The following is a 20,778-nucleotide window of genomic DNA, read 5'->3' as shown; positions in this document are numbered from 1 at the left end:
AGAAGAGTGACAACTCTGTGATTCATTCAGTGTAATCACAGAGCAGCTACGACGACGGGGCTTTAATCTGGATATTGCCCAGAAAATTGTTAGGTGTCTGTGTAGAACATTTATTTTGTGCCACGCCAGAGTGATACTGGAAACTTAAAAGACAGGTTAGTAATAGAGAATGTATGTATACAACTCAATACCTGCATTCCGTGTACAATGCTGATCACAGATACGTGATGCTGTTGAACTTTGTTGATCAGTGTCAGAAATGGAAGTTGCTAGTAAAAATCTTTAACTGCAGGTAAAGAGAGATTCAACATCTGCTATATGAGTAATTATACTGCCCCTGTAAACTGTAAGAACAGATAGGTAATAGATAGTGTATGTACACATCAATAACAGCATTATTTTACGATGCTTGATGTTGTTAAACCTTGTTCGTGGATCAGTGTCAGAAATGGAAGTAAGAAAAAATCTTCTGTTGTATTGTAAGATTGCATATCTGCTATAGGAGAAACAAAACTGCCCATATCAATTCATAGGACATATAGGCAATAGAGAGAGTATGCACACATCATTACCAGAAGTATTGTGACGATGATGAACACAAATCATGCTAGATGTTGCTCAACCTTGTTCGTTGATCAGTGGCAGACATGGAAGTAGCTATTACAAATCTTCTACTGCAGGTACAGTGAGATTCAACATCTGGTATACGAGTAATTATACAGCCCCTGTGAAACTGCCTTTCACCTTCCAGCGAAGGTGTAACGCACAATATAACGTGTTTTGCGAATTCCAAGGTCTTTCGCAAGCTGGCTGGGGTGTGTTCGGTACATTGTGTACCGTAGAGTTGTGCTTTGCAAACAGGCACAGGCGCTTGCCAGAAAGAGTGTAGAATTTTGGGGTCTGCTTTGGTTTTAATGTAGCGTGAGGTCAGTGGAAATGTTGAATACCTTACTGTTTGTGTTGGCATACTAGGTAAACATAAATGCTTATATGTATTTGTGTGTGTGTGAGTGTGTTTGTGTGTGTATGTGTGTATGTGTGTGTGTGAGTGTGTATGTGTGTGTGTGTGTGAGTGTGTATGTGTGTGTGTGTATGAGTGTGTGTGTGCGTGTGTATGTGTGTGTGTATGTGTATGTATGTGTGTGTGTGAGTGTGTGTGTGTGTGGTGTGAGTGTGTATGTGTGTGTGTGTGTGTGTATGTATGTGTGAATGTGTGTGTGTGTATTTGTGTGTGTGTGTTTGTGTGTGTAAATGTCCACATCAAACTCCAGCAAATAAATCGAATTTGTATTTGAATTAATTTAACTGATAGTTGTATTGTATTATTTCATAATATAGTGGCCTTTTCACTGTGATTCGTGATACATTGCAGGACAATTTTTCAAACCATTTTAATATTTACAGATGACCGGTGTCACGAACTGAAAACTCGGCCTCAACAATCCTTCTCATTGCGGTCAATGCGCATGCGCTAACATGGGGAGATTAATCAGGTCGTGAACAACCCAAACCTAACCCTAACCCTTACCCTAACCCTAACCCTTACTCTAATCCTAACCCGAACCCTAACCCATGGCTCGATCGGTCAAAGGGTCGCATTTTTTAAGTCCAAGATTGGCGCATGCGCATTGACCGCAATGAGAAGGATTGTTCAGCAGAGGTTTCAGTTCGTGACACCGTGTAGGATCCGGTCCGTTCCCCCCTCTGAAGTAGTCCCCCGGGGGACCAATTCGTGGCAAAACTGCTCTATAATGGTCCCCCTTAGACATCCAGCCTCGTTTTTCTTGTTACAATGTTAGTAATGTTACCAGCAATTCAGAGAAAAGAAAGGAAAGAATCAGAGACTGCTTTCATTCTTCTTATCAGTATTTATTTATTATTCATTTTATTTCACGTGATTTTCTTTGAACGGCATTATAAATCAGATCTATTTTATTTTCTGCAAAATATAGTCAAACAAAGAGATTGCTGTCTGTGCACTACATAATACCGGACGAAGATATAGATTGAAAATCGCTTGAATTAAGAAAAACGAGGCTGGATGTTTAAGGGGGGACCATTATAGAGCAGTTTTTGCCACGAATTGGTCCCCGGGGGACTACTTCAGAGGGGGGACCGGACCGGATCCTACACCGGCACCGAATGGGATGAAAAGTGACACTACAGGAAAACCATCGTAACGGGTTTTTTTTTTATTTACACTTGTGAGAACGTGGAATCGAACTGGTTTTACCATTCTAAATATCGGTACAGAAACCAGGCCCCAACAGTCCAAACATCATGCAGGATCAATTTGCTGTAACAACACAGCCAGGGAGCCACGGCGTTCAAGTGTATGTGTCGCCCGAAGAGGTTACAGTAAGGACAATGAGAGCAGACGACTGTGACTTTGCTGGGCGGCTACTAATTGATGGTTTCAAGGAGAAGTTTGTTCACGCCATTGGTGCGGGAAAGTAAGTAAATTGTTTACCAATGTAAACTCGTCACAGAGCGTAGTTTTGTGTGTGTTGTCGAGGGTTGCATAAATATCGAATGCCTCTAGTGAACGATTTCCCAGAATAAACTCATTCTATTTGTAGTAACATCGGCTTTTGGGGAATCCCAATGGGCGATATATCACCGCGCATCTAAGGTACTGGTATGATTGTGGTACTTGTATATAGTTTAACTAGAATGAATACCCGCTTCGCCGGGTACCGGCTTTGACACGGAAGAAGTAGAGCCGAATGATACCGGCTTCGCCGGAAGAAGTAGAGCGAATCCGGCTCGCCGGGATGAAAGCGTTGTGGACAGTGACCTTCTAAAAATAGTAACGGGAATATGGATTGGCCGCCACACGAAGGAATGGAGATAAACGCAAAACACTGGAGAAGATAAAGAAGAGTTACTGGGAATGGATCTGGGAAGATGAACAGAAAAACCAAAATCGGTTCAACGCTGCGCGCTGAGAGCACGTGTTGAAAATTCTCATCGACCAGGTTGTGTCCGGGTTCTACATGAATATGCCCACCAAATTTGAAGCAGATACATCGAGAACTTGGCCGTGCATCGCGAACACACACACACACACACACAACACACAACACACACACACACACACACACACACACACACACACACACACACAGACTGACAAAAGTCTTATATATATATATATATAGAACTTTTGTCAGTCTGTGTGGTGTGTGTGTGTGTGTGTCCAGTCTGTGGTGTGTGTGGGGTGGTGGTTTGTTGTGGGGGTGTGTGTGTGTGTGTGTGTGTGTGTGTGTGTGTTCGAGATGCACGGCCAAAGTCCTCGATGGATCTGCTTCAAATTTGGTGGGCATATTCAGGTAGAACCCGGACACAACCTGGTCGATGAGAATTTTCAACACGTGCTCTCAGCGCGCAGCGCTGAACCGATTTTGGTTTTCCTGTTCATCTTCTCAGATCCATTCCCACTAACTCTTCCTTATCTTCTCCAGTGTTTTGCGTTTATCTCCCTTCCTTCGTGTGGCGTCAATCCATATTCCCGTTACTATTTTTAGAAGGTCACTGTCCACAACGCTTCATCCCGGCGAGCCGGATTCGCTCTACTTCTTCCCGCGAAGCCGGGTATCATTCGGCTCTACTTCTTCCCGCAAAGCCGGTACCCGCGAAGCGGGTATTCATTCTAGTTAAACTATATACAAGTACCACAATCATACCAGTACCTTAGATGCGCGGTGATATATCGCCCATTGGGATTGTCCAAAAGCCGATGTTACTACAAAATAGAATGAGTTTATTCTGGGAAATCGTCACTAGAGGCATTCGATATTTATGCAACCCTCGACAACACACACAAAACTACGCTCTGTGACGAGTTTACATTTGGTAAACAATTTACTTACTTTCCCGCACCAATGGCGTGAACAAACTTCTCCTTGAAACCATCAATTAGTAGCCGCCCAGCAAAGTCACAGTCGTCTGCTCTCATTGTCCTTACTGTAACCTCTTCGGGCGACACATACACTTGAACGCCGTGGCTCCCTGGCTGTGTTGTTACAGCAAATTGATCCTGCATGATGTTTGGACTGTTGGGGCCTGGTTTCTGTACCGATATTTAGAATGGTAAAACCAGTTCGATTCCACGTTCTCACAAGTGTAAATAAAAAAAAAAACCGTTACGATGGTTTTCCTGTAGTGTCACTTTTCATCCCATTCGGTGCCGGTGTAGGATCCGGTCCGGTCCCCCCTCTGAAGTAGTCCCCCGGGGACCAATTCGTGGCAAAAACTGCTCTATAATGGTCCCCCCTTAAACATCCAGCCTCGTTTTTTTTTAGGCATTCAAGCCATTTTCAATCTATATCTTCGTCCGGTATTATGTAGTGCACAGACAGCAATCTCTTTGTTGGACTATAATTTTGCAGAAAATAAAATAGATCTGATTTATAATGCCGTTCAAAGAAAATCACGTGAAATAAAATGATAATAATTAAATACTGATAAGAAGAAATGAAAGCAGTCTCTGATTCTTTCCTTTCTTTCTCTGAATTGCTGGTAACATTACTAACATTGTAACAAGAAAAACGAGGCTGGATGTCTAAGGCCATTATAGAGCAGTTTTTGCCACGAATTGGTCCCCCGGGGGACTACTTCAGAGGGGGGACCGGACCGGATCCTACACCGGTGTCCCGAACTGAAAACTCTGCCTGAACAATCCTTCTCATTGCGATCAATGCGCATGCGCCAATCTTGGACTTAAAAATGCGACCCTTTGACCGATCGAGCCATGGGTTAGGGTTCGGGTTAGGATTAGGGTAAGGGTTAGGGTTAGGGTTAGGGTTAGGTTAGGTTTGGGTTGTTCACGACCTGATTAATCTCCCCATGTTTCGCATGCGCATTGACCGCAATGAGAAGGATTGTTGAGGCCGAGTTTTCAGTTCATGACACCGGTCATCTGTAAATATTAAATGGTTTGAAAAATGTCCTGCAATGTATCACGAATCACAGTGAAAAGGCCACTATATTATGAAATAATACAATACAACTATCAGTTAAATTAATTCAAATACGAATTCGATTTATTTGCTGGAGTTTGATGTGGACATTTACACACACAAACACACACACCCACACTCATACACACACACACAAATACACACATTCACACATACATACACACACACACACATACACACACACACACACACACACACTCACACACACACATACATACACACACACACACATACACACGCACACCCACACACTCATACACACACACACATACACAAACACACACACATACACACACACAAACACACACACACACACACACACACATACACACACACACACACACACACACACAAATACATATAAGCATTTATGTTTTACCTATGCCAACACAAACAGTAAGGTATTCAACATTTCCACTGACCTCACGCTACATTCAAACCAAAGCAGACCCCAAAATTCTACACTCTTTCTGGCAAGCGCCTGTGCCTGTTTGCAAAGCACAACTCTACGGTACACAATGTACCGAACACACCCCAGCCAGCTTGCGAAAGACTTTGGAATTCGCAAAACACGTTATATTGTGCGTTACACCTTCGCTGGAAGGTGAAAGGCAGTTTCACAGGGGCAATTACTCGTATACCAGATGTTGAATCTCACTGTACCTGCAGTAGAAGATTTGTAATAGCTACTTCCATGTCTGCCACTGATCAACGAACAAGGTTGAGCAACATCTAGCATGATTTGTGTTCATCATCGTCACAATACTTCTGGTAATGATGTGTGCATACTCTCTCTATTGCCTATATGTCCTATGAATTGATATGGGCAGTTTTGTTTCTCCTATAGCAGATATGCAATCTTACAATACAACAGAAGATTTTTTCTTACTTCCATTTCTGACACTGATCCACGAACAAGGTTTAACAACATCAAGCATCGTAAAATAATGCTGTTATTGATGTGTACATACACTATCTATTACCTATCTGTTCTTACAGTTTACAGGGGCAGTATAATTACTCATATAGCAGATGTTGAATCTCTCTTTACCTGCAGTTAAAGATTTTTACTAGCAACTTCCATTTCTGACACTGATCAACAAAGTTCAACAGCATCACGTATCTGTGATCAGCATTGTACACGGAATGCAGGTATTGAGTTGTATACATACATTCTCTATTACTAACCTGTCTTTTAAGTTTCCAGTATTACTCTGGCGTGGCACAAAATAAATGTTCTACACAGACACCTAACAATTTTCTGGGCAATATCCAGATTAAAGCCCCGTCGTCGTAGCTGCTCTGTGATTACACTGAATGAATCCCAGAATTGTCACTCTTCTTTTTGTGTGTGACGTCACTCCCATGGGGTTATATCCGGAGTATGCCTGAAACTCAATGTCATCTTAGTGTGTCTTCAACACGGCTAATTTAGCTAATTTAGCTACCTGAGAAAACAAGCTACGGGAACTACGTAAAGTACGTAGAGAAAGCTAACTGATCAACACCACTGACTCTGTCACGTTGCGCCGAGCAAGCTACGCTAGGTTTATAACCGAACAAACTTACTTGCAAGGTCCAGTGCCATAAAACGTTCATCCGAAACTGACCAGTAGACCTTGTGGGTACACAGAGTGATCGAATGACCTTTTGCAAGACATGCTAATGATTTACGACTGACCAAACGTTGATGATCAATACCATTGAACTCTCACGAGGAACTTCAGGTAAGTTTACCGCAATAACCTGTGGTAGATTACAGGCACAGGCAAAATAGGCTGCACGTCTCTTGTTCTATACAACTACTATTGGTATTCTTTCAGAATACAAACACTAATTTTTTTTTTATTCCATTCTTTCCATACCATCCTGAAGAAGGCAGTTACATTCCGAAATATTGATTTAAACGTACCCAACCTGATCCAAAAACATGATCTTTTTTATTTTTATGATAAGTTTGTATGTGTTTTTATTTTTATGATAAGTTTTCGTTATTGTTTGTCTGTGCACTTAAAAGACCGTTGGGTCGATATATTTGTGAATGTATTGTTTTGTCAATAACAAACGTTCCAACAACCTATACCTTTCTTGTTTTGTTTATTCGTACCTAACCTGGTTTCTGGTGTGTTTTCTTTTTATTTAAACTTCTATTGATTCTATATTCAGCCGTACGCAGCTAACAATGCAGACGCTTTTCCCTGTGTCTGTGCCTGCGAAGGCGTCATGGATGAATAACTGGCACACTGTGGTTACTTGGCCTTGAAAAAGGCAGGTGGGGAGTATGTCGACATTCACTATTGACAAAAATCATAGGCACATTACATGGCTACTTTATTCGTGTCAACCGACATCGAGAGCGAGCAACAAAGAGAGAGGGATATTTTGAGAGAGAGTGTGAGAGAGAGAGAGAGAGGAGCGGTGTGTCCTGTCTGGCTGGCTGGCTGGCTGTCTGACTGTCTGTGGAGGTATGGTGTGTGTGTGTGTGTGTTTATGTGTGTGTGTGTGTGTTTGTGTTTGTGCGTGTGTGTGTCTGTTTTGGTGAGGGTGTGGGTGTACGTGTGTGTGTTTTTTTTTATTATTGATGGATGCATGGATTTATACGTTTTTGTATGGAGAAATAGAGAGTGAGAGAGAGAGAGAAAGAGAGAGCTTCGCAGATTGTTTGTTTTGCGTCCTGTTCTTTTCACACTTTTTTCATCTCTAATTTCCGCTTTTTCGACACATTTTCTCAAGAACAAGTAACAATTTGTTGGCGGATTCTGTCAAGCAAACCTGGGTACATTGCTTTAAACACAGGTACAGTTATTCTAACACTTATTGAATTTGTTTAATTTCTTAAATGTTCCGTTTCATATGAACGCCAGTGCTGCTTTTAATTTTGGTACGAGTGTATTATTGCTTTTCACACACACACACACACACACACACACACACACCCACACACACACACACACACACACACACACACACGCAAACGGCACATACAACATATACACACGCACGTGCACAAAAAGAACACAACTGACGAGAATCACTCTGGTGTCCAGGCACCGATCAATGGTTCTTTGTGTTTTCTTCATTGAACATTCGCTCATTGAATACATTTTCACAAAATTCAAAGCGAGCAGAGTGGCCGCGGGGATAAAAGCGCAGTATTTATTCAAACACTGTCAAATCCAAAGTCGTTGGTTCTTCTTCTTCTTCTTCTTGTCGATCACTCAGATGGAAACGCCGGTTCTCCGCGCAAATGTTGCCGTGCGCTGGAGGTCGTCCAGACTGCCATAGAGCTTCCCTTGCACCGTGGTCGCCTCCGCCCAGATAGTCGTTGGTTCGATTCCCACTCTAGTCCATATTTGCGAGTTTGTGTGTGTGTGTTTGTGTGTGAGTGTGTGTGTGTGTGTGTGTGTGTGTGTGTGTGTTTGTGTGTGTGTGTGTGTGTTTTTGCGTGTGTGTGTGCGTGCGTGTGTGTGTGCGTGCGTGCGTGTGTGTGTGCGTGCGTGCGTGTGTGCGTGCGTGCGTGCGTGAGTGCATGTGTGCGTGCGTGCGTGTGTACATGCGTGCGTATGTGTGTGCGGCGACAGCTTGTTGCTAGAAGTGTGTGTGTTTATGCCTGTTTTTATCCGGACCAGTGCCAGTGGTGGTGCCAGAGTGATTTGGTAAAGAAGTGTCATTGTTCTATGGTATAGCATTGAGGTGCGGAGTTCATAAACGTAATAGTGAATTCTCAAAACAATCATGACATAGAATTCAATGTTATATTACTGGCTGCATTCCATACGCATAGAATGCATCGTATGCACAATAGAATGTCAAATACAGAATCAATGAAAATATGGTGCCCCACAGATATGGACGCTCACAGATTGTGAACCCTTTCTTCAAATACGCGCAGATCTTCCTACATAACGTTTTTGTTCGTTTTAATCCGACCACAGTTATACCTAATAATAATAATAATAATAAATGAGCATTTATATAGCGCAACATCATAACTTTACAAGTATGCTCTTTGCGCTTGACACATTTAAATTAAAACACAGTGTGACGAATGGAATTCGTGTATCGACTCCCTCTCTCATATTAATCGAGACTTCACTAGTTGCGTACACAAAACGAGGTTAAATGACCGAGACTACGTCATGACGACACTGTATACATATGACGTCAACGCTCGCGCCATTAGTCCAAACCAGCGTACAAGACAAGAATTTGTTTATCTTCATGGAAAGAAATTTAAACGAAGAGAGCAAAAGAAACAGCGTGCATTGGTATTAATTCGTGAATATGAACTGTACATATATTCAGTTGAGGTTGCTAGGATGCAATGCTCTGACCGTTTCATTGACTCCAAGATGGCAGCAATCAACGAAGCCACGTAGATTGCACCAGCATATGTTTCACCTTCCGTGGACGGATTTCCACATTTTTGCGATCTCCAAAGGTCCACTAACCGCAGGTAAAACACGCTAATACATTTTAACATTATTGATTCACAGGAAAACACAGGTATTGTTCATTTTTCCATGTGTTTGTGTCAGTCTGTGAACTCTTGTTTCTGTGTTGTTTTAGAGAAACAAATTGAATGATATCGATGGAAATCATACTTGATAATAACAGATATTGCACGTGTGTGTTGCAGAAGGTGCAAGTGTACAGGGGTGTACAATGCTTGTGTAAATGATGTCGTGTGAACACTGTGGGAAGGGCAACGTCAGCGGTAACCACGGAAGGAACCACCAACGTACCCAAGTGTCACCCAGATCGAGTTTATCATGATGAGTAGACTACTTTATATTTTGTGAACATTAACTTCATGTCTTCATTTGTGTAAACCGAAATACATTTGCAACGAGAAGAAGAAGTACGTTCCGCGCTTCGATATCAAACGTCTACGCAACAAGAAGAAGAAAGACAATGTTGTTACGTGTGTGTGAAATCACACCAGCGAAATCATAATCTATAAAACTTTCATTTGAAGATTCTAAGAGAAAGGGATTGATGTCTGCAAGAATGATCATGTGCATGTTTTTGAAAGTACAGAATTATTAAATTTCTTATTACTTCTTTGCACTTGTCTCAGTTAAACACTGATCAGCCCTAGAACGAGAAGCAGACGTCACAATGGGGGCTCGAGTCACGGGATATTGAATCAACGTTTTACTTTCGATCCAGCCGTTCCAAATTTTTCTCGTTTCAAAATTGCTGTAGGTTTCCTGCATGTCGATTTGTATTGTATATATGTTCGTACTTCATCGCCATCGTCTCATCATATAATTTTATTTATTTACCTTTAGTTATATTACTTATCACAGATCTATAACTCAACGTGTGCCCTATCACACGGTAAAATAAAAACTGGAAGTGTTGTCAGCTGAAACGACACGTTAAAAAATCAATATTTAGCGAGACCACTTTTGATTTGTTAGCTCCCAATTTTATTTGTGGTGTTCCAATTCATCAGTGTGATAGTATTCTTGCACGTACTATCGGAACCATCATTCCCCTTAGTTTGTTCTAAATTACGCGGGAGGTTGGTGGGAGTCAGGTACCTAAAGGTAAGGATTTAATACCTGTATTTCCCTGTGAAGCCCTATATAATCGACTTGTGGATATCAGTCGTATTTACTTGCTGTAGAAGTGGCTGTAAATTAATCTACACAGTAAATGATGCGAATTGACAGTTGAGTTGATACATCTTGTATATTCAACGTTCGATCGAGTGAAAGATTGATCTTTTCGCCAGAAAGAGTCAAATAAAGTTTACAGTGTAAGTTCTCGTTAGTAGATAGAAGTAAACTGACTCACGATAGAACGTGGAAACATAACTCTTTGGGTGGTTGTGTGGAAACGTAACGTAACATACGTTGAAGAATTATTTCAAAGTACAGTAGAAGTAGAGCTAAACTAGGACTTGCATTTTGTGCACGAAGGCGCCGCCCGACTGTTTCTTTTTGTAATTTGATCCGAAATTTAGTAGCTCGACGGTGTTTGAGCAACATACATTTTGTACGTTTTGGAATAATACGCGAGGTGACTTATGAGTGACGACAGTTCCCCAGCTCATAATTTTAGAAAGTCCACCATCGCAGCCCAGTTGGCACGGAAACAGCCGGCCGACAAATCTCTCCCCATAGTGACCACAGATAAGAAGGGAAGAAAAACCCTTACTGTCGGTAACGATCGGGAAGAGGTGATAGACTCGTTACCAATTCCTGCTGACGAAGAAGAGAGTGTTCATCTCTCTCTTCAAGTTGACAGCAACCGTAACGACGAAGAGGTTGATCCACAGGCGTGCACGGACGTGTCACCTGTAAATATGTCTCAGTCCACAAGTGTAGATCCGCTAGAGTTGACTAGACAGCTATTGGCCGAAGGACAGTTGTTGGGGTTAGAAGGAGCCGAGTTGCGTGCATTTGTTCTTAATCAGAAGCAACAAACTCTTGATCGCGAAGAACGTGATGCTGAACGGCTAGAACGTGACGCTGAACGACAATTCCAACTGGAACAGTTGAAAATCCAGAACGCCAACCAAGAGGGCAACAGGAACAACAACTCGCCAGGACGTATTCGCGAAGATGATGGTTTCAAACCCAAGATTCCTTTTCTAGACGACCGTGATGACATCGAGAGCTGGTTCCATCAGTTCGAGCATTATGCTCGAGACTGTAACCTGAGTGATGCAGCAAAAGCTTCACGTGTAGTGTACTTTCTGAAGGGTAAGGCGAGAGTCATCTTCTCAAAGCTGAACGAGGAAGACGCTAATGACTACGACACTCTCAAACACGCTTTGTATGAGGGCTTCCAACTCACTAGCGAAGATTATAGAAAGAAGTTTCGCCAAACCAAGAAAAGCGCCACTGACACGTATAAAGAGCACATCACGAAGCTAGAACGGTATCTAGACAAATGGGTGGAATTAGCAGAATGCGACCAAGATGTAAAAGATCTCAAAGATTTGTTGGTCCGTGAGCAGGTGTTGGACACCCTTCCTCCTGACCTCGCCGTTCACATTAGGGATAGAGACCCTAAGAGCGCCAAAGAGATTGGGATGATAGCCAACACATATCAACAATCTAGATCGAACGTCAAAACTTCATCAACGTACGTCAAGCCTGAAAAACGTCGTTCTCCCCAAGAAGAAACAAGAATAGCTGCTCCATCAACAAAACCCGCAAATCAAACTCTAAAGGCAAAGTTGAGTGACGCCGAGAGAGAGAAACTGCGAGCATCTGGATGTTGTTTCATTTGTAAATTGCAAGGGCATGTCTCTCGTTTCTGTCCAAACAAGAGAGACACAGCAGGTGCAGTTTCATCGAAGAAAGATACACTTGAGACACCGATCCTCTTAGAAAAACTTTGCGGAAATTGCAAGGAAAAGAAATGTGCCGAAGTGGTACCAGTGAAGCTGAATGGAACAATTGTCAACGCTTTGAGAGACACTGGATGTACTGGTATCATTGTCAGCAAGAAGTTTGTGCCAAAGGAGGCATATTCAGCGAAAATGAAGGAGACTACTCTGGCAGAGAAAGACTCCAAGAAGATGTACCACACCGCCGTGGTGCACATCGATTCACCCTACTTTGACTCCGAGACAGAAGTAACGGTGATGGACGACCCAATTTACCCTGTCCTCATAGGTAAATGGTATGGACTAGGTAAAGAGAAGAAATTGACTCCCACATATCCTGTTCGAGACCCAGCATGGTACCCTGGGACAGCAGCTGCTGTTACCACGAGAGCACAAGCGACAGAGGACGCCCAGAAACCAAGCTGCAGCCACAAACAGGGAGTCAAGGAAGAAGAAAGACTGTATTCGCCAGCTGATCTGAAGAGAGAACAGGCAAGTGACCCTTCGTTGAAGACCATCAGGCAATTTGCCAACTCTCCAGAAGGGATCAATGGGATACGGTATTCATACAAGAAAGAAATCCTGTATAGAACAACGAAAGATCGCCACGGAAACGACCGTTCACTAGTAATCGTTCCGAAGAAACTCAGAAACAAAGTTCTTTCATTTGGTCACGATCACCCCATGGCAGGACACTTAGGTCAAAGAAAAACATCTGACAGAATTAGAGCAGAATTCTGGTGGCCAGGGTGTGCAGGAGACATTCGTAGGTATTGCTTGTCCTGTGACACATGCCAAAGAACTGCACCGAAAAGTCAGACGAAGAAAGTCCCTCTGGGAAGGATGCCACCCATCAGTTCAGTTTTCAAGAGAGTTGCGGTGGATATCATCGGCCCGGTCAAACCTATGTCGGAGAGCAAGAAACAATACATCTTGGTATCTGTTGACTACGCTACCCGATACCCCGAAGCCGTAGCCCTGAAAAACATCCAAGCAGACACCGTAGCTGAAGCTCTCTGGGAGATGTGGACTAGATTGGGAATCCCAGATGAAGTGATAACGGACCAAGGCACACAGTTCACCAGCCACCTGATGAAAGAAGTGAACGACTTTCTCAGCATCAAACACCATATGACTGCACCGTTTCACCCTCAAGCGAATGGTTTGGTCGAAAGGTTCAACTCCACACTGAAGAGCATGCTGAAAAAGTTAGCGATCGATCAACCGAGGGAATGGGACACGTTTATCCCCGCCCTCCTGTTCGCATACAGAGAAGCCCCACAAGAAAGCATGGGATTTTCGCCGTTTGAGCTGCTGTATGGGAGATCTGTCAAAGGACCCATGCAAGTGCTGCGCCAAACATGGACCGAAGAAGAAATCTCAGGGGAGCAGAAGACTACAGCGGAATATGTAGTCAACCTCAGGAACAGAATAGAAGAAACGTGCAACGTGGCACGTGAGAACCTGAAGAAAGCGGCCAGCAAGCAAGCCCATTTCTTCAACAAGAAAACGAAACCAAGGACGCTAGAAGTCGGAAAACGGGTTCTACTTCTACGCCCTGTGAAGAACAACAAGCTGGAACTTACATGGTCAGGTCCCTACAAGGTTGTGGAAAAGTTGAACGAATTCGACTACAAGATCCAAGTTGGCAGAAGAACACGGATCTACCACATCAACCTCATCAAGGAGTACCAAGAACGGGAATTGAGTTCCGCCACTCCCAATCCCAGTTCATCTGCCCAAGCGAGTGTTCCTGCTTCAAACGAAGAAGAAAGTGATGAAGAAGACGGAGGAGAAGAGGTCGTGGCTGTTGTCATGGAAGAGGACAACACGATGGACGATGACATTTTCAAGTATGACACTCAGAAGATGTTACCCCTCCTAGAAACTCAAAGAACCGAAAATGTGAAGAACATCCATTTCGACGAGAAATTGGACGAGGCAAAGGTCAAGGAGGCGAAGATGATCTGTGAAGAATTTGAAGAGTTCCTAACAGATGTTCCAAAGACGACGAACCTGGAAAAATGTTCCATTGAAGTGACAGAGAAGAAACCAGTCTTTGTGAAACCCAGACCCATACCTCACGCCATGGTAGAAACTGTCGAAAAGGAAATTGAAGAAATGCTGAAGTTGCATGTCATCGAACCTGCAAACTCTCCATACAACTCTCCCATCGTCCTGATAAAGAAGAAGGACGGAAAGTACCGTTTCTGTTCTGATCTGAGAGCTCTGAACAACGTGGTAGTGTTCGACGCTGAACCCATCACCGATGTCGACCATCTGTTTCAAAGTTTGGGAAAAGCGAAATACTTTTCAAAGCTAGACTTGACGAAAGGATATTGGGCGATCCCAATAGAGGAGGAGGATAGAGACAAGACGGCATTCACAACTTCAGCGGGCCAATTTCGTTGGGCCAACATGCCATTTGGATTGAAAACAGCGACGGGGGTGTTTAACCGCATGATGAGGAAGCTACTCAATCCAATCAGAAGAAAAGACGTCCACCACTTCATGGACGACGTGCTTATAGCAACTGAAACCTGGGAAGAGCACATGTCAGCTCTGAAGGCAGTACTACAGAGGCTACAAGAAGCCAATTTGGCAGCAAACCCTCCAAGTGCTACATAGGCTACACAGAGTTGCCGTACCTCGGACACGAAGTGGGAGGTGGAAAAAGGTGGCCAGAAAGCGACAAGATCAAGAAGATTCAGGACGCTCTCCCACCCACCACGAAGAAGGAACTACGGTCGTTCCTAGGACTCTGCAACTTCTACAGGTCCTACATCGAGTCATACGCGAACATAGCTGTTCCGTTAACCGACCTGACAAAGAAGTTCAACCCAGACAAGCTTGTCTGGAACGACGAAGCGAAAAGGAGTTTTGAGACACTCAAGGAGAAAATCTCACAGAAACCTGTGCTGTGTATGCCAGACCACAGCAAACCTTTCGTGCTAAGGACGGACGCCTCCGACAAAGGAATGGGTGCTGTTCTCATGCAAGAGCACGAAGAGACTCTACGACCTGTTGCGTACCAAAGCAAGAAGTTCAACGGAGCAGAAAGTAGGTACGCCACCGTAAAAAAGAATGCCTAGCTACAGTTTGGGGAGTGGGAAAGTTCGAACGGTATCTGTACGGGAAACACTTCACCATTGAGACAGACCATCGCCCACTCAAACATCTCCAACGACAACCGAACAACCCTCGTCTGATGAGATGGGCCCTCCAACTGCAGCCATACGAGTTCACCGTACGTGTTATCCCCGGGAAGGACAACCACGGTGCAGATTATATGAGCAGAGCGTCGTACGATGAATAATTATCTACTTGGGATAGGATAATTATCTTGATCCATGGGGTTATGTGACGAATGGAATTCGTGTATCGACTCCCTCTCTCATATTAATCGAGACTTCACTAGTTGCGTACACAAAACGAGGTTAAATGACCGAGACTACGTCATGACGACACTGTATACATATGACGTCAACGCTCGCGCCATTAGTCCAACCAGCGTACAAGGCAAGAATTTGTTTATCTTCATGGAAAGAAATTTAAACGAAGAGAGCAAAAGAAAACAGCGTGCATTGGTATTAATTCGTGAATATGAACTGTACATATATTCAGTTGAGGTTGCTAGGATGCAATGCTCTGACCGTTTCATTGACTCCAAGATGGCAGCAATCAACGAAGCCACGTAGATTGCACCAGCATATGTTTCACCTTCCGTGGACGGATTTCCACATTTTTGCGATCTCCAAAGGTCCACTAACCGCAGGTAAAAACGCTAATACATTTTAACATTATTGATTCACAGGAAAACACAGGTATTGTTCATTTTTCCATGTGTTTGTGTCAGTCTGTGAACTCTTGTTTCTGTGTTGTTTTAGAGAAACAAATTGAATGATATCGATGGAAATCATACTTGATAATAACAGATATTGCACGTGTGTGTTGCAGAAGGTGCAAGTGTACAGGGGTGTACAATGCTTGTGTAAATGATGTCGTGTGAACACTGTGGGAAGGGCAACGTCAGCGGTAACCACGGAAGGAACCACCAACGTACCCAAGTGTCACCCAGATCGAGTTTATCATGATGAGTAGACTACTTTATATTTTGTGAACATTAACTTCATGTCTTCATTTGTGTAAACCGAAAAACATTTGCAACGAGAAGAAGAAGTACGTTCCGCGCTTCGATATCAAACGTCTACGCAACAAGAAGAAGAAAGACAATGTTGTTACGTGTGTGTGAAATCACACCAGCGAAATCATAATCTATAAAACTTTCATTTGAAGATTCTAAGAGAAAGGGATTGATGTCTGCAAGAATGATCATGTGCATGTTTTTGAAAGTACAGAATTATTAAATTTCTTATTACTTCTTTGCACTTGTCTCAGTTAAACACTGATCAGCCCTAGAACGAGAAGCAGACATCACACACAGTTATACAAGCATTTACATCTACATTCATAGTCAACAACGCTTAATTAAAAGCATACATCATCAAACATACATTACAAAAGATTCTGGTTGGTCTGTTCACATCCAGGAAGGAGCTCTGGCTGGCCTGCAGCTACAATTTCAGCGAGATGTATCTGTCTAATTCCCAGGATAATATGCGCGCTCGCAGATGTAAACCCTCTCCTCGGATTCGCCCAGGTCTTCCCACGTGAAGTTTTTGTTCGTTTTCAGTCCCACCACGTTGTCCCTGTTTTGAGCATTGTTGGGTCTGTTCACATACCAGAAGGGGGCTGTGGCATCGTAGTTCACCGCTTGACCGTTGACCCAGATAAAGTCTGGACCCGACGCTGGCCACGATGTGTTCCACACGGCCTGAGGACGACTGGCGCCCACGGCGAAGGAACCGGTAAAATCGAAGAATGCTGAAAACAATTGCGATCCAGCAGATGGGAGAACGCTCAAAATTATTGACATTTAGCAGAATTGGCGAACGCGAAAAACTATTGAGATTCTGCAGAATGGGAGAAAGTTAAAAACAATTGAGATCTAGTAAAATGGAAGAACTCTGAAAAAATTTGATATCTAGCAGAATGGGAGAACGCTAAATTCTATTGAGATTTAGCGGAATGGGAGAACGTTCAAAACAATTGAGGTCGAGAAAAATACGAAAACGCTAAAAACAATTGAGATAAAGTATAATTGGGAGGACGCTGAAAACACTTGAGATCTATTTAAAATGGGAGAACGATGAAAACAATGTGTACTTATTCAAAAAGGAGATCTCTGAAAACATTTCAGATCTAGTAAAATGGGAGAACGCTAAACACATCTGATATTAAGTAAAACTGGTGAACACTGAAAAAAATAATGTCCGTGAAATCTTACTCAAATCTAATGGTGTATGTGAGTGGGCTTGCGTGACTGCGTGCATGGGTCTATGTCCTATTTCTGTTGGTCGGTCCGTCTGCATGTCTGTTTGTGACAGAATTTTCGTACGTATCAATGCGGCCATATGCGCTTGTGTGCGTGATGTGTACGTTGTTATATGTTTTTGTCTGTGCTAGTGTCTACGCTAATGCGTGCGTGCGTGCGTGTGTGTGTGTGTGTGTATGTGCGTGTGCATGTGTGTGTGTGTATGTGTGTGGGTGTGTACGTGCCTGTGCGTATAACATTTTGTATATCCCTAAGATAGTAGGGAATCTGCCTGCCTACTTCTCTATCCCAACTCCATGTTGTGTTTCTTTCTCTCATTACGGGTGACTAACAATCCTGCAGCCACCGACCCTCACCCGTATTTGTGTTCAAGAAGAATTGGATGAATCTGGCCTTTTCAACAGGTTCCAGCACTGTCAACCTCTCGTTGTTGTTAGTACACGCATCACGCGACGCTAACCATGTTAACTTTGGTGACGTCACCACTCGGTAGCACGTCACGCTGACGCGATCGATGACGTAAGTTTCATTGGAGGATGCACTGCCAAATTTCGGACAGGATGCTGAAAGAAGAGAGCAAAATTTTCCAAGAATTAAAAATGTGGAATTAACCTTGCCTTCAGTATACCTTCGTTGTACTATGTATTGTTTATTGTGCATAATGAATAGATATAGCGAGCTTGACACGAGGCTTGAACAAACTGTAGTAACATTGACACAACCTAATAAACCTAGAGTCAACCCTGACAGCAATGTCATTCGAAGGGCGTTGTAGGGGAAGGGCTCCTAATATGGACCACTTTTTGTTTCATGCTGATAACTAGCTTGTTTTCTTGCGAAGAAGTTTCATTTTGTGTTTGGTAGTCCTTCTCTGTTAGGTTAACCGATAGGCCTAATTAGAGTGAAATAGCTTTGATAGACATTCAACAAAAGTTAAATACAGAAAAAATCACAAATGGTCCATATTAGGAGCCTGGGCGCCTAATATGGACCAGTGAAGCGACCTTCACGAATCACTGTAAAAAGCCCCCTATACTTCAAAATAACATGATACAACTTAGTGTACAAGTCAGACTAATTAAAATATGCTTTAGATTTATCTGTTTCTGGTTGATCAGAGCATTATTTGAAGCACGCCAGGAAACTAAAGAAGCTTATCAAAAACAGAGTGAAAATAAGTGAAATTATCAACTTCCATGAAAAGAAGACTTTTTGTTATATTTTTTGTAAATCTCGAGGGCTAGTTATAGGTTATTTCCAGCACGCTTCTTAATGAATTAATGAAAATAGCCTTTAGCTTTTATTTTCTTCGATTTGTTGAAGGTGGTCCATATTAGGGGACTCACACATACTTTGAAATTTTGCTATTATTTTTTTGTTTGCAGTAGAAACTCGGGGTCAACACTGCTAAAAATGTAACAAATGCGGACTTAGCTGTCATATATAGCAATGTTTGTGTGATAAAAGCTTTGGCTGTGGACAGAAACGAGTCCGTTTTAGGCGGCAAATTTAGAGTGAACGCTGCCAAAAGTGAAAAAAGAGAAAAAGCGGTTTTGAGGTTTGTGTTTCTGTAAGTTATCCAGAGAGGGTGAATACAGCGAATAAAACTTTTTTGAGCGCTCTAGCGCCGTTAGTTTGTCAGAACAGGAGGTGGTCCATATTAGGAGCCGGTCCATATTAGGAGCCCTTCCCCTACATTTTTTGAAACAGTCATTTGCAATGTTATAGAACTGTATTCGAAAAACTGCCTGGAAAGGCTGAGTTTGGAGACTGACGTAGAAATCTTATTTAAAAATTAACTGGCTGGCCATACATTACACAGTTTCCAGGCTTAACGACCCTCAGTCTGCTTACCTGACGTCACGCGGAAATATATCCAGCCAGGCGTCATTACTGCGTCATTCGGAGATACGTGTACTAGCCATTGCGGTACACATGTTTTGATGACGTCGTTGTAAAAGAATGAGTTGCACCACTCTTGTGCTTGGCACGCTGTGGCACAATGTAGTTTTGAACGAACAAAAATCGATGACGTCATGTTAACACCTGATGGCAGACGATCATTGTACAAGTTGTCCAAGTACCATTTTCCATATCTAAATTTCCAACAGAAAAAAAATCAGTTTCAAAAAACATCAGATCAGTTGCTTTTAAGAACGTGATGGCGCTGGGTTAGGAACACACACACACACACACAAACACCAACTCACCACACACACACACACACACACACACACACACACACTCACACACACCGTGACACACACACACCGTGACACACACACACACACACACACACACACACACACCGTGACACACACACACACACACACGCACACGCACACACACACACACACACACACACACACACACATCACACTAACACTTACACTAACAACAAGAAAAACAACAAGTAAAAAACCAAGGAAGACAAAAGAGACCAATAGTTCTTAAAACTCCATTAGAAGTTAGCTTATATTACAATCATGGTACACAAAATATGCATATTAAAATCATATCAATCACAATATTTCTAAAGGTGTCCTGCCACAGAACGACTGCAAACCTTGAGCCTGCAACCTTTATCTCCATGGTTACACGACAAAGACTTTGATTAGGATAAAATAAGATATTTGTCCAAGAAGAAGAAATAGAAAGGAAAATGTAAAATTGGAGAATCTGACCCGTAGCAGAATTTAAAGATTGTGTGAAGAGTAACTGTGCACCGTTTGACATCATGCGAAAGGATTGAAACCATAGAATGAAACTTGACAGAACATTATTTTGTCATAATTTGTCATATAAAGACTTTAATATACGCGTATGATTGTAGTTTTACAGCAGAACATTATTTGCTACTAGGGGAAGGGCTCCTAATATGGACCGCTTTTTGTTTCATGCTGATAACTAGCTTGATTTCTTGCGAAGAAGTTTTATTTTGTGTTTGGTAGACCTTCTCTCTTAGGTTAACCGTTAGGCCTAATTAGAGTAAAATAGCTTTGATAGACATTCAGCAAATATTAGATACAGAAAAAATCACAAATGGTCCATAT

At 42.6% G+C, this 20,778-nt stretch overlaps 2 protein-coding genes and 2 long non-coding RNA genes across 4 annotated transcripts; 3 read left to right on the top strand and 1 right to left on the bottom strand.

The window, feature by feature from the left end:
• The first annotated feature begins 9,236 nt into the window (after nucleotides 1-9,236).
• LOC138962583 (uncharacterized) lies at nucleotides 9,237-10,046 on the top strand. Its single transcript, XR_011454559.1, has 2 exons — nucleotides 9,237-9,438; nucleotides 9,622-10,046. It is a non-coding gene; the product is annotated as an uncharacterized lncRNA (long non-coding RNA).
• Nucleotides 10,047-11,019: 973 nt separating this feature from the next.
• LOC138961231 (uncharacterized) lies at nucleotides 11,020-15,422 on the top strand. The gene is made up of 2 exons (XM_070332831.1): nucleotides 11,020-14,885; nucleotides 14,936-15,422. The coding sequence occupies exons 1-2, from the start codon at nucleotides 11,020-11,022 to the stop codon at nucleotides 15,420-15,422; spliced, it is 4,353 nt and encodes a 1,450-aa protein (XP_070188932.1).
• Nucleotides 15,423-15,848: 426 nt separating this feature from the next.
• On the top strand, nucleotides 15,849-16,712 carry LOC138962582 (uncharacterized). Its single transcript, XR_011454558.1, has 2 exons — nucleotides 15,849-16,105; nucleotides 16,288-16,712. It is a non-coding gene; the product is annotated as an uncharacterized lncRNA (long non-coding RNA).
• A 218-nt stretch (nucleotides 16,713-16,930) lies between these two features.
• Nucleotides 16,931-19,616, bottom strand: LOC138961230 (uncharacterized). Its single transcript, XM_070332830.1, has 3 exons — nucleotides 19,580-19,616; nucleotides 18,082-18,288; nucleotides 16,931-17,214 (listed from the first exon to the last, which is right to left on the bottom strand). Exons 1-3 carry the CDS (start codon nucleotides 19,614-19,616, stop codon nucleotides 16,931-16,933), a joined length of 528 nt encoding a protein of 175 aa, XP_070188931.1.
• Nucleotides 19,617-20,778: the final 1,162 nt, after the last annotated feature.

Source organism: Littorina saxatilis, linkage group LG3 (genome assembly GCF_037325665.1).
Source record: "Littorina saxatilis isolate snail1 linkage group LG3, US_GU_Lsax_2.0, whole genome shotgun sequence".
Classification (NCBI taxonomy): Eukaryota; Metazoa; Mollusca; class Gastropoda; order Littorinimorpha; family Littorinidae; genus Littorina; species Littorina saxatilis.
This window is presented reverse-complemented; position numbering and strand designations above follow the sequence as displayed.